Source organism: Linepithema humile, chromosome 1 (genome assembly GCF_040581485.1).
Source record: "Linepithema humile isolate Giens D197 chromosome 1, Lhum_UNIL_v1.0, whole genome shotgun sequence".
Taxonomy (NCBI): domain Eukaryota; kingdom Metazoa; phylum Arthropoda; class Insecta; order Hymenoptera; family Formicidae; genus Linepithema; species Linepithema humile.
Genome location: NC_090128.1, coordinates 18,148,518 through 18,176,393, shown reverse-complemented (window position 1 = coordinate 18,176,393; position 27,876 = coordinate 18,148,518). Strand labels below are relative to the sequence as shown.

Below are 27,876 nucleotides of genomic sequence, written 5' to 3'. Positions count from 1 at the left end.
TCCTGAAAATTGAATGTTTTACAAGATATTTTGTATTTTATGTCAAAATGCTGTAACTTTCAAGCCTCATAACTGGAAAAGTACTTAATAAAAAATAACTTTATTATAGTGTTTCGGAAACGTTTTGACACCAGCTTTAAGAATATGTAATAGAAATTAGGAGTTTCCATTTAAGATTTCAAAGTTGACCTTCGCGGTGTCCTTCAAGGTCACATGAAGGTCATTTCAATATAACCATATAATAAACCACTTAATATATTAAAACTTTTGTATTAAACATTTTCTTTCATAATCATTATTTTCCAAGATATTTGACCGTTACGGAACTTTCTCCCATCACTGTATAAGATTACCGCTTTTTGATTACCTAACCTTTCTCGAATCGACAACTCGAATCGAATTCTAGTGTCGTAGATCGGTGAACATTGAGATTAACGCAGGCAGTAAAGTGTGAGTTTTGTGCTGTGATTCTCCCTTAAAAAACGGAAAAAGGCGCATAAGCGATAATATAAGGCGTCAGAAACTATTAAATTGACAGATAATTATTAAAATCTAAAATTATTATATCATATGCAGGTCATCTTTCTATATATATCATAAATAAGGTTATGTTTGAGAGATGTTGGCTAGTAGAACACCACTACTACAATTTTTATTTATATATTTTATATTAATTTTTGTGCTATATACCGGGTGTTTCAGACCACCCGTCCCACCCTTTTAAAACGTAGAGATGTGCTTGTACAAAAAAATGACCTTAACAAACGTTGTTGGATTAAAAGGGGGCCAACTGAGGGTGATCTTGACTTTGACCTCGCAGTTGATTTTCAAGGTCATTTGAAGGTCAGAGTTATTTTTTTAAATGGAAACCCCTATTTTTGATTCCAAAATTTAATAGCTGATGTCAAGAGCTTTTCAAAACACTATAATGAAGTTATTTTATATTAAGTACTTTTCGAGTTATAAGGCTTGTAAATTACTGTATTTTGACATAAAATACAAAACCCGAGTAGAAATCATGATTAGGAACTGGTAGGATTGTTGATAGTTTTTCCTAATGTCTGGACAGGCACTGATAAGGAAAGCAGGCGTGGTTCCAGCCATAAAAGTTACGACTGGCCTCTTCGAAAACTGGGCAGTTTTACTAATCAGTTCTGGTCAGTTCTGGACTGGCTCTGGGCAGTTTTTTTAAAATCGGTTTTTGGATATATAGAAACATTTCTTTAAATTTTGGTACAGTAAATACAAAACAACTTCAACTTTTTTAAATATTAAAATATTTATTTTATTTAGAGTTTTATTTCATTTTTTAAGTTTTCTTAAATGTAACACTTATAAAATCTTTTATTCTTAAAATTAAACTTATAAATTCAAAATTAATTTTTAACACAATAAATAAAAATAACATTTTCTTTTATTCTTTACTCTGCTTTCTTGTAGTACGTTGGCCTTCCCAATCCTTTGCATTAGAGATTACGTTACCTAGACAAGTAAAGAAAGATTTTTCTGTCACTACTGGATTTTCTTGATCCTTGTTATATGTTTTAAATACAATATCTGAAATAATACATTGCATTTAATAACAATAATTATTAAGCACAGTCGTCTACAATTAATAATTTAGAAAGATTTTTTGTCAGAATCGGAACAAATTAATTACATTACCGATAATACAACGGCAAGTCACTGTATCTTTAAATATTAGTTTAGTGCCCTGTTGCTTAAGGCACGTATACTGGCACATAACTACTCTTTTGACAAGTTTTCTCAAAATACTTGTCAACATTTTTGACACACTATTATCCCTATCTATTGTTACATAGATGGATCGCTTCTGAAATATGAATAAAATACATTTTCACTCAAAGACTAAATTTGTGTTAATAAAAAATAGTTATCTAATAGTTTCTTTAATTTTTATGATATTAATGCTCACGAATTCCAACTGAAAATTTTTTTCAATTTTGAGACGATTATCAAATTCTTGAAAGTCTTCTAAAGCACTAAAAGGCATGTTTAACTCGTATTTCTCCATGAAATCAGTAAAGGTTATTATACAATCATCATCTTGATTGATATTTCTAACGCGTAATATCTCTTTTATGTCTCTTATTTCATTTGCCATCGATGTGATTTGCAGAGTTAATTTTCTTTGCATTGATATTATATCGTTAATGCCTTAAAAATAAATATTATTTAAATAAAGTGATTACAAGAGAGTAATTACAAGTATATTTCATTTTATACGTACCATTCAAAATTTTTTTTGAAGTATCTGGAGCAGATAAGTTATCAGTGGGTTTTTGGGTTTTTGATTGATGGACTATAAATAAAAATAGTATAACTAAAATTAATATAAAAAAAATTAATATTGTAGCAAAATAATAGAATAATTGCATTATAATTACAACTCGGTGATTCAGCAATATACAATTCATTGTCAGAAATATCATCATTTTTTGATAATGATGACAGATTATCTTCTTTTGATTTTGTAGATGATTTTTTGTTTTCTATTACTGCCTCAGGAAAAGTAGTAGTTCTTTGGAAATTTTCGGAATCGCTTTCGCTGCTATCTTTACTTGAATCTTTTAAACCTGCAAAAATAATGGACATTTATAGAACATAAAATTTGTGGACGAATATTTTTTTTCTTATAACTAACTGTTAGTTTCATTCAACTCTAAATCGTCCTCTTCATCGTCCAGCTGGGGAACTTGGGACAATAGTTTTTTTCCCAATTTTTCGTTGTCTTTAAAATTTTTTTTCTTTATTGCATTAAATGTTTTTAATGCTTTTTCTTCAGCATGTTTCTCGCAATCTGTTGTATAAGCGTATTTTTTAGTTTTTAATTTTTTAATTTTGTCTAATGCATCAGTGTAGTTATCTGAAAATATAATAGCAAATTATTTTACTTATTATTTTAGTTATTTTTACTTTTTATTAATTTTTTTTTAATTATGTTTCCTATTATGCAACATATGTTGAAAATATAATTTTGCAACACTTATTACCTAAATTGTTGTACGTATTATTTTTTTTAATTATTATAATTATCAATAATTTTTTATTGTTAAAATGTTGAAAAAAATAAATTATAAAATTTTTTGTTAGTTAATGTGTAATGTTTTTTACTTGAATCGCCTCGTATAATAATTGGCCATTTTCTCCAACTCTGCAGAGGATTGGATTTTGTTCGCACAAGATGGTGTAAGAAATCACGATCTTTTTTCATTTTCAAGTTCTCCGGAAATGGTGAAACGAGCCTACATGATTTTATGTCGTATGTAATCCAACTAGTTGGTACAACATCCACAATTTTTTGGAGACAATTTTCTTCGTGGAACTCGATAATTTGATAATGGCGTTCAGTATCCATCAGCTTTAATAACACATTTAAGTCAAAACTTAATGAAATGAATATTAAATATTATTTATATTAGAATTTCACAACTTACTTTAGAACGTTTAGAGGGTGTAGCGTATGGATGATGTTGGCTGTGATGTTTTCGAGTTGCCATTATTTTCAGTCAAAATTTCTTTTACCTTCACGAAAACTTTTACACATGAGATAAAACATGTATTTTATATGTCAATTGATTTTAAGGTTAACATGCTTTCGTTATCATAGTCAATTACCAGCATACAAAAAAAAATAGAAAATAATTGCAATCGATTATTAATCGTCTTCTGTTGTAAAATTGGTAATCGATTATGACTATAATAATTGCTGGATGTTATGTAGTACAAGAGGAAAAAAAATAATCGTTTGATATTAAAACTACTTACCTCGTATTAGACACACGCCTTGTATTAGACACACTTCGGTAAAACACGCTCGCTTCGATCAGCACCCGGAATATTTAGTTCTCAGTACACTACTTACTTCGAAAGCTAACGAACGATTGCGCCGTCTTCAATCTGTGATCTTCAATCCTCTTTATTTACACTTTTCTAAAAACATCTATCAAAGTCAATAACCATTCTGCCTAATTTGTCCCTCTACATAGAGGCGTTTATACAATATGGTATCGCAGTAAATACAAAATCAGCATTGCCAATAGATAAAGTACTGATTTTATAGCGAAATTTTATTTTCATTGACCATAATCACAGTAAGTTTTACGATAAAAAACAAAAAATAAGTGTTTCTACTGAATATTGGTGAAATACTCAGTGAATCTTAGTGAAATCCTATTTTATTGTTTCCATTATAGTAACATTTTCACTGATTCACTTTATAAAAAAAAATAATAATTTTAGGTTACATTCACGGATGTTAAAGGCGCTAAATATTTATACATATTCAGAGTGTATTAAGAGATACGATCAACTTCAAGTGCAGCGTGAAACTGTATTTAACATCCGTGAACGTAATCTGAAATTATTATTTTTTGTCGTTTATAAAGGACTGAAACTTTTGCATTGCAAATCTAGAAAATAGTAAATTAACATCAAGGTTTAATTATATTATAATTGTGTTCATGTTATTTATTTTTTTTTACTTCTACGTACTATCTACTACTTATTACTTTTTACTTTTTTGTTTCATAGTCTATCATAAAAATGGATAGAATAAAGTATACGACAAAAATGCGAATGAGACGCAAACGTGCTTTATATAAAATTCAAGAAAGTAAGTAATGATGTTAATATATTTATTATTTATAGTGTTATATATATAAAGGGATCTCGATAAAACTGTGATTAAAAATTATTAAAAAAATACGATCTTTTATTGTGGAAAAAATGTTAAATGTCAATAAAAAGCATTTTAATACTTTTTTTTTATTATTTAATCTTTCACAGAGGATAATATTCAAAATACGGATTGTCAAGAAGAAGTAGAAGATGAAGAAGAAAACAGAATAGAAATGGAAATAGAACAACAAGATGACGCAGACATAAGTAATGAAGACGAAATGGAAATAGAGCAACAACGTGAAGAAGACGAAATGATTGAAAAAAATAATGTCGAAATAGAAGTTCATGATGAACAAGAATTTTATTTAGAATCGGAAAAAGAAGACGAAATAAACGACGAAACTACAAGTGACGATGAAATCGAAGATGACGTAGAAGTAAAGGAAATAATGGAATTACGAGCATGGGCCATTCAAAATAACATCCCGCATATCGTTTTGGATGCTTTATTAAAAATATTAAGAAATCGTTTGCTTCCTACTCTGCCTATATCAGCTAAAACTTTTCTGAGAACAAACTCTGTCCGATTTAACATAGAACAATTCCCATTAAGTCGTGGCCAAACTACAGCAGAATTTGTTTATTTTAGTATAGCCGAAGGACTTCGTAAATGTATTAATGTAAAACTTCATGCAAATAATACGTTAAATCTTATATTTGGTATCGATGGAACATCGCCATATAAATCAAGCGCTCTTCAGTTATGGCCAATCATGTGCAAAGTTCAATTTGAGCCAGATTTATATGAGCCATTCCCTGTAGCAATCTATGCAGGTGATAAGAAACCAAATGATTTGAAGTTATATTTACAAAAATTTATCGAAGAGATTAATGAATTACAAACGAATAACATAGTTTTAGAAAATCAAATTTTTAAAATCAACGTCATGTGTTTTGTCTGTGACAGGCCAGCTCGTTCGTTTATTAAGGGCATAAAAGGACATGGAGGATATTATGCTTGCGAACGATGCGTTGTTCGTGGAAAACGAGTTGCTCTTCATGAAACGAAATGTTCAAATAAGACAATGATTTATCCGGAAATTGACTGTGCAGAAAGAACAGATTTATCATTTCGACTCGAAGAAAATCCGGAACATCACATTTGTAAAACACCTTTAATTACTATACCAACAATTGATATGATTTTTCATTTTGTGCTAGATTTCATGCATCTTTGTTGCTTGGGTGTAATGAAAAAATTATTATTAGATTATTGGATTCAAAGTAATTCCAACGTAAAATTAGGCGTGCAAGGTAGACTCGAAATTTCTCGGCGATTGCTTGCCCTTCAATCTCAAATACCAGTGGAATTTCAACGAACTACAAGATCGCTAGTGGATATTTTGAAATGGAAGGCAACAGAATTTCGATTTTTTCTATTATATAGTGGCCCTGTTATTTTAAAAGGTATTCTGCCTAAATTATTATACCGGCATTTTCTTTTATTTCATGCTGCGTGCAGAATTCTTTGCAGTAAAGAATTGGCTTTAAAATATAATGCGAAAGCTAAAACATACTTGCGAATTTTTGTATTAACTGCTCGTAATTTTTATGGATCAGCTTCACAAATTTTGAATATGCACAATCTCATTCACTTGGCTGACGATGCAAAAAATTTAAGTTGCTCATTAAGTGAGATCACTGCATTTCCGTTTGAAAATGCTATTAAAAAAATCAAACAAAAAATTCGCAGTGGTAAACATCCATTAGCACAACTGTGTCATAGGTACAGTGAATTGTGGTCGATTGATTCGGTTAAAAAAAATCCACCACCAACTATTACTATTGAAAAATTTGGACGAATCTTGTCATCTGGGGATGTTTTAGTAAAAAAGTTAAAATGGAAAAATGTTGTCCTCTCTACTAAAGAACCTAACAATACAATATTGCTTCATAATGATAAAGTAGTTAAAATTACAGATATGTACATTCCATCAATGAAAGAAATAAATGATATTATAATTGTGGGAAGATTGATGAAGATCAAAAGTTCCATGTATGCTTATCCTTTTTCTTCTAAAAAATTAAAACAATGGGAAATTGTAGATAATGAAGAAAGATCCAAAAAAATAACGTGTGGATTACATAAAATTAAATCAAAAATGGTACGTTTGGATGTCCTTGTTAGCAGCGTAACGGGGGAAAAAAAATCATACGTTATGCCACTTCTTCATTTATAAAAAATTGTATAAAATAATTGTAAAAATTAAAAAAATATATATATAATCAATGTTCTATAAAATATAATTAATGTTATAAAATATGCATAAAATATAATTGTATAAAATATAATACGTACAAAATATATGTAATTGTGTAAAATGTAATGAATGTATGAATTAGCTACGCAATATGCATAATCTTATTCACTTAGCGTCATTTAGTTCGAGATAGGGTTTTCCCTAAGTGTATCAAGACTGGAAATCTAGTCAGTGGTTGGTCGGAAAATGGCCTGAAATGCCTTGACTGAAAACACTGAAAGGGGCCTAGTGCCCTGTCAGTTTCCCATCAGTATTTTTAGTCAAGGCATTTCGGATCATTTTCCGACCAACCACTGACTAGACTTCCAGTCTTGATACATTTAGGGAAAACCCTATCTCGAACAAAGGAAAACTGCTTAGAGTCCTCCTTAGAGCCCGGCTAACATTACTTATTAGGGAATGCCACGACACTTTCTGAATAGATACTATTCAGACATCTGGTATTCCATGACAGATTTCTACTCGGGAATATCTTGTAAAACATTTAATTTTTGGGAATCTTACCTTAATACTTTTATGCATAAAATAATGAGACGAATCAATTGGTATAAAGAAAACACATAGTTGCTTTCAAGAAAAAATATGTAGTTTGCAACATGCAAATGCATACTTTTTCTTGAAAGCAACTATGTGTTTTCTTTATACCAATTGATTTGTCTCATTATTTTATGCATAAAAGTATTAAGATAAGATTCCCAAAAATTGAATATTTTACAAGATATTTTGTATTTTATGTCAAAATACTGTAATTTACAAGCCTCATAACTCGAAAAGTACTTAATGAAAAATAACTTCATTATAGTGTTTTGAAAAGCTCTTGACACCAGCTATTAGATTTTGGAATCAGAAATAGGAGTTTCCATTTAAAAAAATAATTCTGACCTTCAAATGACCTTGAAAATCAACTGCGAGGTCAAAGTCAAGGTTACCATCAGATAGATCTCTCGAAATCATGCAAATTTTGTCTGAGCCTTTTTTTTGTACAAGCACATCCCTACATTTTAAAAGAGTGGGACGGGTGGTCTGAAACACCCGGTATATATTTATAGCACAATTATATATATAATTTCTACAAATAAGTTAGTTTTACGTATGTAATACTACGTATATGTATAGTATAGTGAAAATAGGATTCAACATTATTGTTTTAAATTATATTACAGGAGGAATTTGCTTATTTACAGTAAAAAAAAGACTATAGATACTAATATTTAATTCATCATTAATTATTGCGTAAACAAGGTAACATAATATTCTTAACTTATGGCATAAACAAGGTAACATAATACATGCATCTTTAAGAATAACTAGTTCTTTGAAAAATGACAAGAATTATGTATATGTAGGAAATATAAATGTTTGTTTTGTTAATAAATTTAGTGAATGTATAAGTTATGAACAATTGAATATATACTACGTATATATATATACAGGATGTTTGGCAATAATCGCCCCACCGGTCATATACAGGTAGAGGAGGTCAAATCGAGTAGAAAAGTCCTTTACCATTTTTTAATTTTCATAATAAGTACTAAGTAATTAACGAAAAAAGATCGGCGAATCCGCGCGAGTAAAGCGCGCGCGGTGAGAAGGACGTCCCACTGCTACGCGATCACTAGGACACAAGGATCTAGCGTTACGCGCCGCTCGTATGTTGCCATTGTCATTTGTAGAGCGCTCCTCCCAACGCTTCATCGCGCGCCTAGTGATCGCATAGCAGTGGGATGTCCTTCTCGCTGCGCGCGCTTTACTTGCACGGATTCACCAATCTTTTTTCGTTAATTACTTAGTACTTATTACAAAAATCAAAAAATGGTAAAGAACTTTTCTACTCGATTTGACCTTCTCTACCTGTATATGACCGGTGGGGCGATTATTGCCAGACACCCTGTATATATATACCCACACATACAAACACATAAACACACATTTAAACACATAGATATTTACACTAATAAACCTATACATAATGCATATACATATAATACATACATTAGATTTAGTTATTATATTATAAAAATTAGATTAACTTTCCATTTAATTCATTAAACATCTGGTTTAAAAAAATTAAAAATATATTGAGAATGAAAATATAAGAGGTATATGTTTATATTTATGTTATATAAATGTTTATACGTATTTGTAGGTGCAGTTCAATTAAAATACCCGCAAGCTACCAAGCACGAAATTTCGGAACCAATTAAATCATGGCTTCGTCATGCAACTGAAAAAATAAAAAAACTGAATGTTGCACAATAAAATATTCAATACTTTTTTTTTATATTTTGTTCATGTGTATAATTTATACATAATATTAGCAATTTTATGTATAAAATATTATGTATGTAGTATTATTCATATTAAGTTATAATATTTAGTAATATTAAGTTTATTAATTTATATCTAACACTGTGACTAGTACAATTTTGAAATGTACAAGACGTATCTTTAGTTTTTGTTTTTATATATACAAATTTTATTTTTATTGTGATTTTTACATTATATAGTAAATAAAAAATTAAAAAAAAATTACATATTTTATAATAAAATGTGCTTCAAAGGTACTATTATTTATATTACTTATACGTACTTTACCTTTTTTGAAATGTGTCTATTTTTTAAAATAATGTAATATAATAAAAGCTTTTATTTTTTGAAATTTTGCTAATAATCTTTCCTTTATGCTCATAAAGATACTTACATGTCAAATGCCTATATAAAATATTTGAAAAAAATATGTATTTTGAAAAAATGTTTCAAAAATTGTTTAGTTTTAAAGGAGTAATAAAAAGTAGTAATAAAACAATATCTTGATAGTGGTGTCATTAAAGCGAGATTGTCGTAATTTTTTAAAATATAAATAATAATTAACCCTTAGTTCTGACTCATGGGTCGTTTTCGACCCAAGCGAAATTTCAAAGTGCTGTAAGGTACCCCCATTTCTTAATAACAAACTATATAAAAAAATAATTTTTATCGAAATATTATAATTGGGACTTCAAGTTGAAGGTTGAAAAAAGCTCCATGAATTTTTTCAGATTTTTTAAAGCGTTTTTACTGATCCAAATAACGCAAAGATGCAAACCATGAGTCGGGATTAAAGGTGCCGAAAAGAACCGTCGTAACTAAGGGTTAATATGAAACTTTTTGAGAGAGAAAGAGAGAGACGTTACTTATTAAGATTACTGTTTTATTGCTTCCTTAACTTAAAACTAAACAATTTCTGTTTCCTGATTGAGAGATATATGTTTATATTTATGTTATATAAATGTTTATACGTATTTGTAGGTGCAGTTCAATTAAAATACCCGCAAGCTACCGAGCACGAAATTTCGGAACCAATTAAATCATGGCTTCGTCATGCAACTGAAAAAATAAAAAAACTGAATGCTGCACAATAAAATATTCAATACTTTTTTATTATATTTTGTTCATGTGTATAATTTATACATAATATTAGCAATTTTATGTATAAAATATTATGTATGTAATATTATTCATATTAAGTTATAATATTTAGTAATATTAAGTTTATTAATTTATATCTAACACTGTGACTAGTGCAATTTTGAAATGTACAAGACGTATCTTTAGTTTTTGTTTTTATATATACAAATTTTATTTTTATTGTGACTATTTTTACATTATATAGTAAATAAAAAATTAAAAAAAAAATTACATATTTTATAATAAAATGTGCTTCAAATGTACTATTATTTATATCACTTATACGTACTTTACCTTTTTTGAAATATGTCTATTTCTTAAAATAATGTAATATAATAGAAGCTTTTATTTTGAAGAAATTTTGCTAATAATCTTTCCTTTATGCTCATAAAGATACTTACATGTCAAATGTCTATATAAAATATTTGAAAAAAATATTATATGTATTTTGAAAAAAATGTTTCAAAAATTGTTTAGTTTTAAAGGAGTAATAAAAAATAGTAATAAAACAATATCTTGATAGTGATGTCATTAAAGCGAGATTGTCGTAATTTTTTAAAATATAAATAATAATTAATATGAAACTTTTCGAGAGAGAAAGAAAGAAACGTTACTTATTAAGATTACTGTTTTATTGCTTCCTTAACTTAAAACTAAACAATTTCTGTTTAAATCTTTTAAAAAAATATATTTTTTAAATACATTTTAAATAAATATTTAAAATAGATATTTTTCTGGGTGGTATTTATAGTCCGATTTTATATTTAGAATTGTCTTATGATTTCATTCAACAATGAAATAATGTTGCGCAACCATTTTGTTGATTGAATGAGGTTTTAAAATGATTTCGAATATAAGATCGGATTATTTACACTATCCTATATTCAATAATTTTATTTGGACTTTATCTGAATAAAAAAAGATATCCAGGGGACATTGTTGGGATCTAATTTAATCATATGTAGGATATCCCAGGGATTTATTTTTTGATGTCCTACGGATATCTGAAAAGCGGACATTTGGATATCCCACGGATGCCCTACGGATATCCTACGGCTTTGTACAGACATCCCAGGGATATCTGAAAATTTTTTACATTACATCCCACGGACATCCGTAGGATGAAATTTTGCTATGTGGGATTACATCTTTCGGACATCCGTAGGATAAAATTTTGCTATGTGGGGTAAGATGTGTGATCCGATGTTTGTTTTGCTGTGCTACGCAAATTTTTAAGGGGATGCTGGAGTGGCAGCCGAACTCCGACGCGAAAGCGCCATCATTTCGATGGTACTAAAAATGAAACGACATTATCGGCGTAGCCTACGCCGCGTAGGTCCGTGTGTACGCATTTGTTTGTAGTGGTAACTCACTACACTGACGTGTGGTCTGTGTACGTGTGTCATCGGAAGTTAGTAAACAAACGATGCTTGCGCTTGTTTCCTCGACTGAAATTTCGTCGCAAGGCTGCAATATAATGTCCGAGAAAACATAGGCGTATACAAGGTGTCAAATAAATACAAACTAAATATGACAAAATAATAAATGAAAAATATACATATAATACTATATACACTCACCCGAAAAAAAAGCGGTACACTGAAAATGTGGGAAAAATTCATCAAATTTCAACTGACGATAACTTCGTAAATAATAAAGATAGAAAGTTCTATAAAATATGGAAATGAAGCTAAAAATCTCTACTTTAAGAATCAATTTATTTCAATGTTGCAAAATAAATTTATTGAAAATGGCGGATGACAAAGCGCGAGCATGCAAAATTGAAAAATAATGGTTCGAGTTTGCGACGGTGCACGGTATAAACAAAAAATTGTAGCTTATTGGGATCAAAAGCGTACGAAAGTACAGAGTCTCCTCTTTAAAATGCTTTTTTATGCATCTCGATACGATGATTTTTCGCCGAGAGATTCGCATTTGAAGAAAAAGGCAGATTCTTACTTCTAGGCCTCTCACTTACAGTACAGTCTGCAAATCGTTCTCCAACGCGACGGTATACTCGTTCTCGTCCGTCTGAAGAATACAGACAAAAACGAGATTCGTCGCTAAAAAGAACGGTACTCCATTCTGCATATGTCCAGCCTGCATGCTCGACAGCAAAATTGAGTCGAGTTACGCGATGGCGACGCATAAGCGAAGGTACATTTGCTGGCCTGCGCGGAAAAAGACCGTGTTCCGCTAATCTGTTTCGAATAGTGTCAACGGATACATTACATTCGCGGACATCTCTTAAATTGTTTCGAATTTGAACAGCCGTTCGATGTCTGTCTCTTAATGAATTTAAAACAATAAATCGGTCATCGTTTTCATTCGTACAACGAGGACGTCCCGAACCAGGTCTTCTTTGGACAGAATTAGTCTCCAAGTACCTAGCATAAGCACGTTGCACGATTGACACTGATAAATCAAGTGCCCTCAGCAACGTACCTTCGACTTCTCCCATCTTCAATTAACGCTACAACTTGAGCAGCTTTTTCAGGACTTATCGTCGCCATAATTGACCAATAATTTCAATGCGAAAAGATTAATTATTGTTTACTTTGACGAAGTCGTACGAATAAGTAACGCGTCTCGAAAGAAAAAGATCAAGAGAAATCAAGCACTCTTCTCGCAATGTGCGGTCGAGCATAAACAAAAAGTCAGGGCGAAGAAATCACAAAAGATCTGCAGACATCTCCTTCGGATGCAAAACAATTGATTGAAAAATAATGGTTCGAGTTTGCGACGGTGCACGGTATAAACAAAAAATTGTAGCTTATTGGGATCAAAAGCGTACGAAAGTACAGAGTCTCCTCTTTAAAATGCTTTTTTATGCATCTCGATACGATGATTTTTCGCTGAGAGATTCGCATTTGAAGTAAGAATCTGCCTTTTTCTTCAAATGCGAATCTCTCGGCGAAAAATCATCGTATCGAGATGCATAAAAAAGCATTTTAAAGAGGAGACTCTGTACTTTCGTACGCTTTTGATCCCAATAAGCTACAATTTTTTGTTTATACCGTGCACCGTCGCAAACTCGAACCATTATTTTTCAATTTTGCATGCTCGCGCTTTGTCATCCGCCATTTTCAATAAATTTATTTTGCAACATTGAAATAAATTGATTCTTAAAGTAGAGATTTTTAGCTTCATTTCCATATTTTATAGAACTTTCTATCTTTATTATTTACGAAGTTATCGTCAGTTGAAATTTGATGAATTTTTCCCACATTTTCAGTGTACCGCTTTTTTTTCGGGTGAGTGTATATCACTGAAGAAAAATGTCATACTTTTCATATTTTTATCCTTATGTAATAAATACAAAATAACTAATTAATCAATTAATTTATATATATATATATATATATATATATATATATATATATATACATACACATATATATTGAATAAATAGTTATCTTTATTTTGTATTTTATGTGATAATGACTGAAATAATGAGAGTATATATCATTTCAGTTACATAAAATACAAAATAAAGATAACTATATTCAATATGTATATGCATGTATTGAATAATTAATTAACTTATTTATTTATTTTGTATTAATTACATAAGAATAAAAATAGGGAAAGCATATAACATATTTTTCCAATTAGGTGTATAGTATTATACATACATTTTTCAAATCAAATATTTTATCATATCTAATTTATATCTATTAGACACCTTGTATAGGTCTATTTCGTCTCGTATGTACATCATACAGCCATACGATAGAATTTCAATTGCGAGAAAAAAGGTTAAATGTATGCTTATAAATTATCCGATAAAACATAAACAAACCACACGTGTAGTAAATTACTAACTAAAAGAAATACGTATTTCTTAAAATCTGTCAGTTTACGAATAAATCGTCTGTAGCTCTCTTTTTTCTAAACCGTCAGCTGACGTTAGACCGCTTTTGAATATATTTATTAAAAATTGTTAGCTGACGTTAGATCGCCTCTGACAATATTTATTAAAATCTGCCAGTTCACGAATAAATCGTCTTTAGCTCTCTTTTTTCTAAACGGTTAGCTGACGTTAGATCGCCTCTGAATATATTTATTAAAAATTGTTAGCTGACGTTAGATCGCCTCTGACAATATTTATTAAAATCTGCCAGTTCACGAATAAATCGTCTTTAGCTCTCTTTTTTCTAAACGGTCAGCTGACGTTAGATCGCCTCTGACAATATTTATTAAAATCTGCCAGTTCACGAATAAATCGTCTTTAGCTCTCTTTTTTCTAAACGGTCAGCTGACGTTAGATCGCCTCTGACAATATTTATTAAAATCTGCCAGTTCACGAATAAATCGTCTTTAGCTCTCTTTTTTTTTATTTTTCAGCTGACGTTAGATCGCCTCTGAATATATTTATTAAAAATTGTTAGCTGACGTTAGATCATCTCTGGCTTTTGTAATTCTAAATTGCCAGTCCACGAGAAAACCGCCTCTGGCTTGTCTTATTCTCTATTGCCAGTCCACGAGAAAACCGCCTCTGGCTTGAAGAGAAGAATAAGAATTCTCTAATGCCAGTCTGTTTATTATTGCCAGTCCACGAGAAAACCGCCTCTGGCTTGTCTTATTCTTTATTGTAAGATACTTTTATTACGTCATATGCTCTATGTATATATATATATATATATATATATATATATATATATATAATGTATATTATATGCTCCATATTATTTATATTCATATCAAAATATCTTTCTAAAAAATTGACATCATTTTGTATACTCTTTTTACAATAAATGTATATAATATATGCCATATTTTTTATTTCTAAAGCATGAAATATAAAGATATTTTTAATTTTTTGTGTTTATCATTTGTAAAAAAATCTTGATAAAAGAAACAACATTAATTTTGTGACTTGCAATAATCTGTTTTATTATATGCTTCTTTTAAATACTTACAATTAGCCTTATTTTATGTGATTAACTTGGTATTTAAAATACGTATCAAAATCAAAAATGTATTTCTATTACAGTAGAAAAGAAACATTCTTGTCTTACAACAGAAAGAAATGGCAAAATATAATATTGTCTAAAGTACAGTCCAATAAAAACTGTTAAAATTGAACATCTTATAAAACCACCGTGATTCATGAAAAATCAGAACTATTATTTCAAAAATATAGACATATTTCGACTGTGTGTTTTAAACTGCACTACACATTCAAAATTCACAGAATAAATTTATTTCTGCAAAGTTGTGTATAATGTCAGTGGAAAAGTGATTTATTTGTTATTACATATACATGATATTTTACCATTCCTCTCTGATGTAAGATTACAATGTTTTCTTTCTACTGAATTAGAAATTAATTTTATATTTTGATGTGTATTTTAGATACCAAGGTAAAATAAGGCTAATTGTAAGTATTTAAAAGAAGTATATATTGAAACAGATTATTGCAAGTCACAAAATTAATGCTTTTTTTAAACAAGATTTTTTACAAATAATAAATACAAGAAGCTAAAAATACCTTTATATTTTATGCTTTATAAATAAGTTATATGACATATACATTTATTATAAAAATATAGACAATATATAAAATAATATTAACTTTTTACATAGATACTTTGATGTGAATATACATAATATGGAGCACATAATATACATAATATATACACATAAAGCACTTGAATAAAAGTATTTCACAGAAATTAGAATATTAATGTATGTAACTAAATAATGTAAATGTTTGCAAAAATGTTGTAAAATTTATGTATAATACATACACTTTTTTATCCTTTAGAGTGCCTTCAACTCATTTTTTTCAGCCGGGTTTCGTAGCACATAACACAAACACACACGCACACACACAACTAACACACACATAACTAACCTAAAAGATTCTGTATATGACAGATAGTACTGAGAACTGTATAGCGCCTCTATCCCAAAATCCCGGAACTGATCTATTGCCCTTTTTTACCTCATTATCGTCTATATTGCACGCATGCTTTGCATAAATTCTAATTCAGAAAACATTTTTAGACTACATCTCTGAACTCAATTCTAACAGTTCCCTATTAATCTTTGATATATTCTCTTTCGGCCGGAATGTTAATTTTGCACCTGCAAGCTGTATAATTTTTATATTAAACAAATATTTGTATGCACCGACAGCTTGTCGGTAAAATTTCCAAATTTTTTTCTGTTTTTTGTTTTAAATGTTATACCAGCCGATTCTTTAGCATGTATACTTTAATCACCTAAAAGGATTTGTAATTCTATACATGCAATAAAAAAATTTTCTTAAACTACGAAATTAATTTTTCGTCGGTAAAACAGTACTACTCCAGCATCGCCTTAACAAAAAAAATCTAGACATTTACATAATACAATTTTATTTGATATCATTTGATGATGATATTATCATCAAATGATATCGAATAAAATTGTATTGTAACGTCCCCATATTTTAGCGAGTAGATTTCCACTCGTAAATTTTTGTTTTAAACTTTCTAGTTTATCACCTCTTGGAATTATCGCTTGCTGTATCAATAGCGCTCGACACATGTCGCCAGAAAGGCGCAACACGAAACCTTTCGCGTAACGTAAACCCCTTGTTGCGTTTCAAAGCGTACGACTGTAAATTATCTGTCGTCACTCTCAAAACTTAGGTCCGGATATCACCTACGGTTTTATGTTAACCATACCACTCTCAAAATTTAGGTTCGAGTATCGCCTGCAGTTTTATATAAACCATGCCTCGAACATTCGATATTCGAAAGCGAGATTACATCCATGTGCGGTCCTATTGCATAGGACAAACCTTTGTCTCTGAAGATCCAGAGGAGTATAAATACGGGCCCTGCGAGGCCGCCGAGTCAGTCAGTTTTCAATTTTTCAGTAAGCCGTCAATATTCAGTCAGAGAGTCAGTTTCGGTCAAGTTGTTAGTTTTCGCAGTCGCAGTTTCAATTCTGACTCAGTCGCGGTCCAATTCTAATTCTAGTTATAGTTTCGTCATAGTTCAGTACGGTTAATTTAAGTTCGATTTATCAATTTTATACGTTCAAGTACTTAATCCGCGAACTGCGCGTTCCATTTCTAGAACATAAGTGCTTATATGTTTGTAAGAATTCTTATTTTATAAGTTCATTTGAGTGTAATTTCATTTATTAACCAATGTACTCTTATTTTCATTTATAATTACATTTATTTGGTTGCTTTGAGAATTTTATCTTTAATTTCAAATCCTTAAACATTATTCCAATTTAGCGTGCGATCCTTAAATTCCAACGAACAATAAAAGGTAAAGACGTGTCGCGAAATAACTCTAGTGCAGTGATTTCTCGACCGCAAGATAACCAGCAACAATGACGCATCTGAAGATTCATCTCTACACGACTATCAGCCTGCTATTGGAAGATCGATCCTGGAACCGATCGGGCGCCTTACAATTAGATTGAGTTATCACTGGCTTCAGGTACCATACAAGTCGACACCGGTGAGTCCGTTCCAAATTTATTTGCATGGGAAGGTTTAAAGTTAAAATCTGAGCAAGAGAAAATGCCAGATACCGAAGTAACATCTTCGCGTCCAGACTCAAATTGTAATTGTCGTTTCGTGTACTGTATCTTGGATAACGCGTGCTTGAATAGAAATACTGGCACGATATTGCGCCTCAATTGTTATCACGATTTATCAGAACAAACGCGCAATGATTTCGAACACGTCCTTGGACATCATTTGAATATCGGTTCTATAGTTCCATTAGCAAAGTGTCGTGTTTGTGGCCAGAACGTATCTCAACCTTTTCCAGTGCGTTACTATCTCGCGTGTCTCAATCATTTTATAAGCCTAACAAATCAATTAACTCGAGAAGGACGAAGTGTTGTTAATCTTCCCGATCCTACCAGCGTTCTACTTGGCGGAGGCCCGAGAATACGTACGTTAGTTATAACCAGCTTATTAAATCAACCGTCTGATTAATCGAATCCTAAATAATTGATATGTGTGTGGGGAAACGTTACGCTTGTCGGTCGCCTCGATTGGAATATCTTTATAGGTACTCCTTAGCTAGTTGCGTTCGTGAAACCAGCCTCGTGAATCCTACGGCAAAAGAGCGTCTTTGCAAAGAATGCATCGCTAGCGAACCGATTGAAAATAAAAGTTTATTCGTAGTTTTAAATGATAGGCACTACGCATCCGTCGGGCGTCGCCGCCCAAGATTACATTGCATTATTTTCCATCGCTACCTCGCGTTGATTCAACCGATTTCCGAGTGTCACGAATGCGAAGACAGGTACCTTAATTATATGCAAAATCTCGCTGAAAACGGAGAAAGTTTTTATGGTCAGCGAGACCCAATGTTACTCTCTTAAATTTTCGGTCAACATATATTTGATGCATTCTAATGGTATTAGGCGATTCTTTTATTTCAACTGCATGATAATAAAACTTAAATAATTACACGTCAGTCACAATGGTTGATTACTATTTCTTACTACTTTGCTGTATTATTATCATATTTATTTTCTTGTGGTCTTACTCGGATTCATTATTCGTCTCTATTTAAATTAACTATTCATTAAAATACGGTCCTAATTATTACTATACACGTTGTTTTGCAGAGTCACAACAAAATATCGATGCGATACTGCTTTCCTTTACGATTTATTATTTGAATTTATTATTCATTAGAATACGGTCCTAATTATCGTTCATACACGCTGTTCGTGTAAGGAGCAACAAAATATCAATGCGATACTGTTTCCCTTACGATCTCTCATTCAAATTCGCTATCCATTAGAAAGGGATTTTGGTGACGATTTTTTATATTAAACACGACATTTGTGTTTCACGTTCTTTTCTGATCTTTTACTTTTTCATTGGTTCGTGAATCTTACCGATTGAGTCTCGCGTAAAGGTGCGAACACTACGTGTTACCGCCACCGCGCCGGGATGTGACAGTATTATGTAAAATTATTGTTACAGTTGAATTACGTACAATTTCAATTAATACATAGTATAATTATTAACACGACGAATATAATTTTAATGTAAAAAGTATACCTTTCCCATGCTTTTCATTATCTTCAAATTCTATTTCTTTTTCTTCCTTTCGTGTTTTATTAATTTTTTCTTCTTTAATTAAATCTTCTGAAATTCCTGGAATTGTTAAAAATAAACTTTTTTCTGTGACCATTATTTCATCTTCTAGCAAATCTTGAGAAGAAAAGTGTGTGATAGAATTAATGCCATGGGAATCTTCTACAGAAATCAAGGATGTTGATCCATCACCTTTTGTATTTTCATGCCGAGAAATAACATGTCCGGAATGTTTTCCTAAAATGTATCATTTTACTCGATTTCGCAATTCAACTGGTGTTGGATGGTTATTAGCCGCGCCCATTGATCTTATATATGAAAAGAAATTTTCCAGAACATTTTGATTTAGTCGCCTTGTTAGGATGTACTCCACTTTAAATGACTCTGTTGAGAAATTATCTTGCTGATATTGCAACAGAAGCTTTAGCGACGTATTGCAAAGCAAAATTTCTTTTTGAAATTGCATTAAGCTACGTCGCTTCCCTACACGCATCTCTGTTATCAAGTGGCTCATGTTATCAATAATTTTATTTTGTTGTTTTAAATTTACACCGTAACCTCGGAGCCCCTGTGTTTTCCGTATTTCATGTGAGTGTTACATACATCGAATCAATCATTGAATGCTTCAAGTATATCGGCAATTTTACGCCAATTTTGCGAACGTAAAAGTCCTTGACTTCCGCACCACTTAATGCACGATGCATTTAATAAGGAAAAAATTTGCACGGCCAGACTTACATTTTGTCTTTGCGCACCTTGAGCATCGAGGTGACTTCTGCTCAGCTTGTGTGCAATTTTTAAATCTTTCGCATTAAGTGTTAGTAATTCCTCCAGACCAACAATCCGTGTTAATAAATTCTTCATCAACGTGGAAACCATTGTCAAATAAATTGTTCCTTACTAATTTCATTAAATGGGGAACGTCGGCAAAACAGAAAATTTTTAAGTTGGCATCTGCAGGATGCTCAAAATAGCACTGCTGGTCAACAATTTTTTGTTTCTTTGGTTTCTTGCTACTATCTATGCTACTAATATCTGGCATATTTATACCGATGTTTAATTCTTTCCAGAGGACTATATTCATTGGTCTTATGTCGCATGTTGTTGCAACAACCGTGTAGCCCACATTATAAAGCTCTTGCACAATATTGAGAAGTATTTCTTTCCTCATTGGTCGATCAAAATCATAAAAAACCGGTTGTTTCCAATTGTTAAAAAGACCTCGTGCCATAACAAATTGGCAAGTCTTATGTGGACCATAAATTTTCTGTTCCCTTCTTTCCAAGTCCAATTTATCGGAAATATAAACTTCATCGAAAGTCAAAACAGTTACTTTATTTGTCCTAGAAAGTCCTTGACCTTTCTCCTCTATAATTATTAATACATCCTTCAAAATTCCAGATTTCACATTGAAAGTAGAACACCATTCTTGAAGAGTTGTTTCGCAAGGTAGTGGTATTTTCCTTACTTTTCTCAAGTACCGGTATGCTTTAGGACTTAAGGAACGTAAAGCAATAGCTGCTGTTATGTCTTCAGAATACGAACTAATTCGGGTTGGATGTGGAGACATAAGTAATTTAATTTGTCCCGGTGTAAATACTTTTCGCAATATGTCCACAGCTATTTTTTCACCTTTCTTCTGTCTGTCTGCAACCATTTCTTCTGTAGTATCCTGTAATTGTTTTTTTAATTGTTGTATTTCTTTATGAAGTATCAAATTCTTTCCTTCAACAGCGGTGAGTTTTTCCATTAGTTGGTCTTTTTCTTCTACATTCTCTTGTAAAAGTTCGAGCAATGTATTAACGGTTTCTTGTAACTTGGTAACATTAGTTTCACTCCTATAAAATATTACAAATTATGAAATTTTATACATTATATTACATTTAATTCTAAAAGAATAAACTCTGTTTATTCTTTTAGAATTAAAAAATAACAGAATATATGCCAGAGTAAATTTAATTTAATCAATTACTCGGAAAGTCATGAGGAAAGTTTGTTTTTAAATAAAAAATAGTTTTGTTCGTTTTTTACATTCATCCTCTATGTAATCCGTAAATGTTTTCGTTGTTTGCGGTATCTCCGCTGCCTGCGGTGTCTCCGCTGCCTGCGGTGTCTCCGCTGTCTGCGGTGTCTCCGCTGCCTGCGGTGTCTCTGCTGCCTGCGGTGTCTCCGCTGTCTGCGTTGTTTCCGCTGCCTGCGTTGTTTCCACTGCCTGCGGTGTCTCCGCTGCCTGTAATACCTGATGTACTTCTGGTACAATGTCCCGAGTTCTATAGGAATTTACAAGTTCTGAAAAGCTTGACATTCCTACGTTTTGTCTGCAACATAATGTAATTACATATATTCATTAATAATGTATAACATTTTGTGTGTGCAGTTTGTATGTGAAATATTTCTAATTATATTTTTTTTACTCATTTTCTTTCCTTTATGTTCTTACCTAACATTTTGTCTTTTGGAACGTAACACAGTTTTACCCTGCTTTTCCAGCAATAGATTTTCTGTTGGTATCGAACCTTTTTTCAGTTTTTTGGTATTTTCATTTATCGTCGGTTTCTTTTCATTTGTCATTTTCACTTCGAAGCAGCTCTCTGTGAAGTGCATGTCACACACCCTAGCTGTAAATCATAATGTTTTATAATCTTTTTGCTGATACATTTAAAACACGTGACGTTAACCAAATCTAATCACGTAAGAAATATAGAAATATAATATTTGTATCACTTTTACTTACCAGAATCAACCTTGATGTTACGCTCATTTAATTTGCAAGCGTTTAATCATTGCTGCCGAACAGCAGGCTGTTTAGGAAATGTAAAATATTTAACACTCCGTTTTTCATAAATGCCGGTACGATTTTTGCAATGTAGTACACAGCAAGTTGACATAATTTGCGTTAAAAAAAATTTTAATTTCTTTTTTATTCAAATCCAAGCCGACCAATACACCATGTGCACCATAAGTGCAATAAGAGAATGTTGTTATGGTTATGTTATTCTGGATCAAATTTTGATTGGTTCCTACAGATCCGCCATTACCGCCATGTTGTTGGACGATTGCGCATCCTCCGGAACGGTTCACCTTGCTTCTTACACCATGCCCTAGGCGGCGAAGTTTGAATGGCAATGGAGCGGGTCTTCGGCGTGTCTTGCGACCGTCTCGGCTCTCGATGTAACAGAATGCTCTGTGAATCGAGGAGAGAGAGGTCTCCGTGCTCGTATGTCTCCCGGTACGAGAGTGTCCCTTGGAGGCCGGGTCAACTGCACACAGAACTCTAGGGGAATTAATTTCCACTGTAGAATCTGTGGTGGCGATGGCGATGCTGGCGTGACAGCGGGCCGCTTTGGTGAAGAGTGCGGCCGAAGCTGGGACTTTGTTTTTCGTTTTCGTGCCTTACAAGGCACTGAGAAAAACGAAGAGAAAGCTATCCTCAGGATACGCTCTTTAATACAAGAGCTATTACTCAGCTCAAGGGCCCTTTGGTAGAGCTCGCCTTGAAGTGAGTGAGTGAGGAGAGATCAAGTCGATGCTCTTTTATAGCGCGTCGATCGATTCTCGATCGCGAGAAAGCCTTACACCGTCTGCGCTACCTGGCGGTGTAACTGTAGGCTCAGCGCTTGGCTGAGGGCCTGCGGCGCGTAGCGGCGCCGCGGTGTATTACACCGCTTCGGTGCAGCGGTGTGGCGGTATGCCGCCACAATAGTTATTAGAAAAAAATTATATTAAGTTATAAAAGTTCTAAACGATAGAGTTTTTAAGTAGAAATACTCCTTTTCTCTCATAGAGGACTGCCTCGCTCATTTGAGCAATAAAAGCGTGTTTACGTTACTTAATCTTAAAGATGGTTTTTATAATATTAAGGTGCATGTTTGAGGTCGTGTAATGTAATGTAATTAGCACAATTTTGATATCGAATAGGTTGCTTTATTTCTTAGACAATGTACAAGAGACGCGTGTACTTTTCTGTACGACCTATAGTTTTACGCGTAGCGAAGCGGGCGGGGTTATAAAAAACAATAGAAAGATGCCAAGCATAAACAAATGAAAGAAGTGTGTGCATGAAAACATGCCTAAGGAAGCGGGAATTTTGAACGGAACGTATATTTTAACATTCCCACTCGTGACGTTAATAGTGACCCAGGCCCATTCTAAAAACAAAAAAAACTTTAAACATTAGATACATGCAGTACAGAAAATATAAGTACAAATACAAAGAAAGGTTTAACAAGCTTTAACTAAGTTAATCTTTGTACGGTTTGTTACGAATTTTTCGCGTGCAAGTGGCTTTGTTAATATGTCTGCTAACTGTTCATTACTAGCCGCATGTTTTACTAATAAACTTCCTTGTTTTATGATATCACGTGTATAATGAAATTTGATGTCAATGTGTTTTGTATGTCTATAAAACACGGGATTATTGATTAATTGTCCAGCTGCTATGTTGTTGCGGTGCAATACAGTTGGCTTAAGTTGAGATATTCCTAACTCTTCTAAAATGCCGCGAGTCCATACAATTTTCTTTGTGGCATCATGTGCAGCGATGTATTCTGCATCCGTTGTTGACGTTGCAATGACTTCTTGTTTGCGTGAGAACCAAATTATTGGACCACCATTTAAGGTCAGTATTACGCCACTTACTGACTTACGTGTGTCGAGACAAGACCCATAGTCTGCATCTGAGTATGCTGTTAAAGTAATGGATGAATTGAACTCGATTTCTATGTTGTATGTGCCAGCAATGTATCTCAGCGTACGTTTTGCTGCCTTCCAGTGCACTTCTGATGGATTCTCCAGGAATTGACTTAAGACACTTACTGAGAATGAGATGTCCGGACGCGTACCAACTGCCAAGTACATAAGTGAACCGATTAGTTGTTGATACGGTACGTCGATAATTGGGCCAGGATTTCCATCTTCGTCTATATTTCGTGTTAAAGTTTAATGCATATTGGCCGGAACTCCCACTGGATTGCAACTCTCCATTTCAAATTTCTTTAGTACTATGCGAGCATATGCAGATTGATGTAAGTGTAGCTTGCGTGTCTTTCGATCACGCTCAATCTTAATACCGAGATAACATTTTACTTCCGAATATGTTGTTTCGAACAGTGCTCCCAGACTTGCCCGGATGGGCGCGCATGCGCGGCCTAACAAGCGTAAAAACAGTGACGTACGATGGATGCGCACTGGTGTACTTTTGGCGGGATCCATACAGGTAGAACCAGAGCTGTCAGATTGAAGATCCGGACAACGAGCTACTACACAGGACAGGACGAGACGGATATGAGTAAGTAAAAATTATATAACACCAAAATAGTAGTGCAATAGTAGTGCAATATTAGTATAGATAATAAAATGGATAGTAGTAGTATGGATAGTAGTATGCATGATATCAATAATAAAAAAAAGAAGCTGTTAAAAAACGAACAATTAGAAATTTTAATTTATCGTGGTTAGATGAAGATTGTTTTAAAGGATGGTTGGCTCCTCATCCCGAGAAAAATAAAGCTCTTTGTGTCGTGTGTAACAAGACTATCAGATGTTGTAAAACGAATTTAACGCAACATTCACAAACGGAAACACATTTAACTAACATAAAGCCTCAAAATCAAAGCCTCAATCATAATTATAACGAGCGTGTATTACACAAAAATAAAGTAAAACGCGCGGAAATAAAGTTAGCTGCTTTTTTTGCTGAGCATAATATTGCTTTTTGCACCGCGGATCATTTAATTCCATTGTTAAAAGATATTTGTATAGAGCCTGAAGTTACACAAAATCTTTCACTGAAATATACTAAATGTACTAAAATTGTAGAAAATGTTATTGCAAAACGCGAAGTAGAAAAGTTAGTAGAAATTTTGCAAATACGGAAATTTTCGATTTTAATAGACGAAAGCACAGATATAACTGATACAAAGTTTATGTGCTTACTTGTTAAATTTATTTCACCAACAGATAAAAAAAATAAAACACAATTATTAGAATTATTAGCATTAGATGCTACAAATTGTACCGCTAGTAACATTTTTAAAACTTTTAAAATATTTTTAAATAAAAAAAATATTCCTATTAAAAATATTGTTGGGATGGCAAGCGATAATGCATCGGTAATGACGGGATGTAATAATTCTTTTTTTTCTCATTTAAAAACTGAAGTACCCGGTGTAGTGCTATTAAATTGTATTTGCCATTCATCCGCTATTGTAGCAAGTAAAGCGTGTGAAAAATTGCCTAAAAGATGTGAAAATTTAATTAGAAATGTTAGTACTTATATTTCAGGCAGTGCAAAAAGATGTGCAATTTTAGGCGAATTTCAGAAATTTTTTAATGTTGAGAAAAAGAAACTTCTTAAATTATCAAATACAAGATGGCTTGTATTACATAATTGCGTAATTAGACTCCTTGAGAACTGGGAAGTTTTGAAAAATTATTTTCTTGTTGCTGTTGTAGAAGATAAATCCCAGTCTGCAGAAGCCATCTTAGCTCAATTAAATGATGAATCTATAAAAGCTTATTTACTATTTTTAAAATATTCGTTACATTTTTTTAATAATTTTAATATTCTTTTCCAATCCCGTAAAATTTTAATTCATAAATTATATAACAGTAGTCAACAAATTATTCATCAAATAGCTCAAAATTTTATGGTTCCGGAGGCTTTGAAAGATATTGTTACTTTAAATGTAGACGATGAGAGGAATATTAAACATCTGTTAGATATATATGTGGGACCAGATTGTGAAAGTTTTTTGGTAAATCAGCCATTAGTATTCGTGCAAGATATTAAATTAACATGTTTAAATTTTTATATAACAGCACTTAAAGAAATGTTAAAACGTTTGCCTTATAAAAATTCATTTTTTAAACAATTAACTTTTTTAGATGCCAAAATTGCACTTTATGATAAAGGCAGAAATGAAATTAAAGACTTGTCAATTATTGCTTCACATTTTGAAAATATTGACATAACAAAATTAGGATTTGAATGGAGAATTTTGCCAACAGTTATTAATGATACAGAGAAAATAGAATTAGCTTTATTAGAAGTAGACGAAATGTGGCAAAAAATATTTCATTATAAAGATTTTAATGAGGAAAAAATGTTTCCAAATTTAGAATTATTAGTTGAGTCAGTGCTTACTTTTCCTCATTCAAATGCGGAAGCAGAAAGAATATTTTCCATTGTTACAGATGTCAAAAATAAAAAAAGAAATTCTTTATCCGATAGCATAACTTCCGCAATTTGTACAATTCGTTCGAGTTTTCAGGCCGATAATATTAATTGTATTAATTTTGAAGTTGATGATAGACATTTAGAGTTGCATAATGCACAAAATTTATATTCAAAACACAAATCTGATAGTGCTTGATATTTTTTTAAATTTTATTTTTATTTTTTATTTTTTTACACACGCACATTTAATAATTACTTTTCTTTTTTTATTAATTAGGATAAAGACCTATTAATTTGGGAATATTAATGTTTTATTTATTTTCAGAGTTTATATTAGTTATTTTTTTTTAATTTGTAATATTAATAAATAAATTTTTTATTTGTGATATTAATTCAATAAGATTTTATTTGTGATATTTATTAAACAATAATATAGTAATATATATATTCAATATAATTATAATATATATGTTATTTTATGTGTTCATTAGTATTATAATTAAACAGATTTTATTTAATTAAATGTTTATTTTTAATGTTTATTTTTATGATAAAATGTAAGTTTTGTTTTATGAATACTGGTGAGGTTTTTGGTAGTTTTCCTTACCCTTGCAACAAATGTTGGTATTTTTTACAAATTCTGCCAAATAAACTTTTATTTTAAATGATTTAAAAATGTGTTTTTTAACTATTATTTTATAACCTTTAATCACCTTCTCTCTTTAATTTATTATATGTATACATATATATACATATATATATATATAAAGAAGTACTATATAATTGTCTGTAAAAGCATATTTACGACTTATATAAAAATTTTTGAAAAATTAATAAATACTTTTATTTACATAATATATATTTACGCTAATTATTTATGCTAAAAGTAATTTCACATTTTATATAATTATTTTTAGCATGTAGATGTTTGTTATGTAAATAGAAAACACCTATTCATTCTTTAAAACTTTTACATTTATTTTTGCAAGCAGCTTTTGGAGGGAGTCATATAGCACCTTCTTTTACTCGATACAATACTTCAGTGAGAGAGCATTAGGCCGCGCATGCGCGCCCATCCGGGCAAGTCTGGGAGCACTGGTTTCGAATTCCTTTCTCATTGCGTCAAGTAACTTCTTGATTGTTTGAAGTTATTTACCAATGACTAATCCGTCGTCTACATATAGAGCCAAGAACAGAGCTTCTTCGGGTGCAGC

General features: G+C 31.6%; 3 protein-coding genes and 1 long non-coding RNA gene across 4 annotated transcripts; 1 reads left to right on the top strand and 3 right to left on the bottom strand.

Annotated features, from left to right (window-relative positions):
- Positions 1–1,279: 1,279 nt before the first annotated feature.
- LOC136998376 (uncharacterized) lies at positions 1,280–4,744 on the bottom strand. The gene is made up of 7 exons (XM_067350952.1): positions 3,459–4,744; positions 3,136–3,382; positions 2,666–2,887; positions 2,409–2,597; positions 2,252–2,323; positions 1,937–2,178; positions 1,280–1,834 (listed from the first exon to the last, which is right to left on the bottom strand). Exons 1-7 carry the CDS (start codon positions 3,519–3,521, stop codon positions 1,637–1,639), a joined length of 1,233 nt encoding a protein of 410 aa, XP_067207053.1. The 5' UTR covers positions 3,522–4,744; the 3' UTR covers positions 1,280–1,636.
- A 5,810-nt stretch (positions 4,745–10,554) lies between these two features.
- On the bottom strand, positions 10,555–16,746 carry LOC137001069 (uncharacterized). The gene is made up of 2 exons (XR_010891214.1): positions 16,166–16,746; positions 10,555–11,705 (listed from the first exon to the last, which is right to left on the bottom strand). It is a non-coding gene; the product is annotated as an uncharacterized lncRNA (long non-coding RNA).
- A 6,618-nt stretch (positions 16,747–23,364) lies between these two features.
- Positions 23,365–24,552, bottom strand: LOC136999350 (uncharacterized). The gene has a single exon (XM_067353103.1). The coding sequence runs from the start codon at positions 24,340–24,342 to the stop codon at positions 23,707–23,709; it is 636 nt and encodes a 211-aa protein (XP_067209204.1). The 5' UTR covers positions 24,343–24,552; the 3' UTR covers positions 23,365–23,706.
- Positions 24,553–24,660: 108 nt separating this feature from the next.
- LOC136997007 (SCAN domain-containing protein 3-like) lies at positions 24,661–27,675 on the top strand. Its single transcript, XM_067347116.1, has 2 exons — positions 24,661–24,772; positions 24,895–27,675. Exons 1-2 carry the CDS (start codon positions 24,661–24,663, stop codon positions 26,856–26,858), a joined length of 2,076 nt encoding a protein of 691 aa, XP_067203217.1. The 3' UTR covers positions 26,859–27,675.
- The last annotated feature ends 201 nt before the right edge of the window (positions 27,676–27,876 follow it).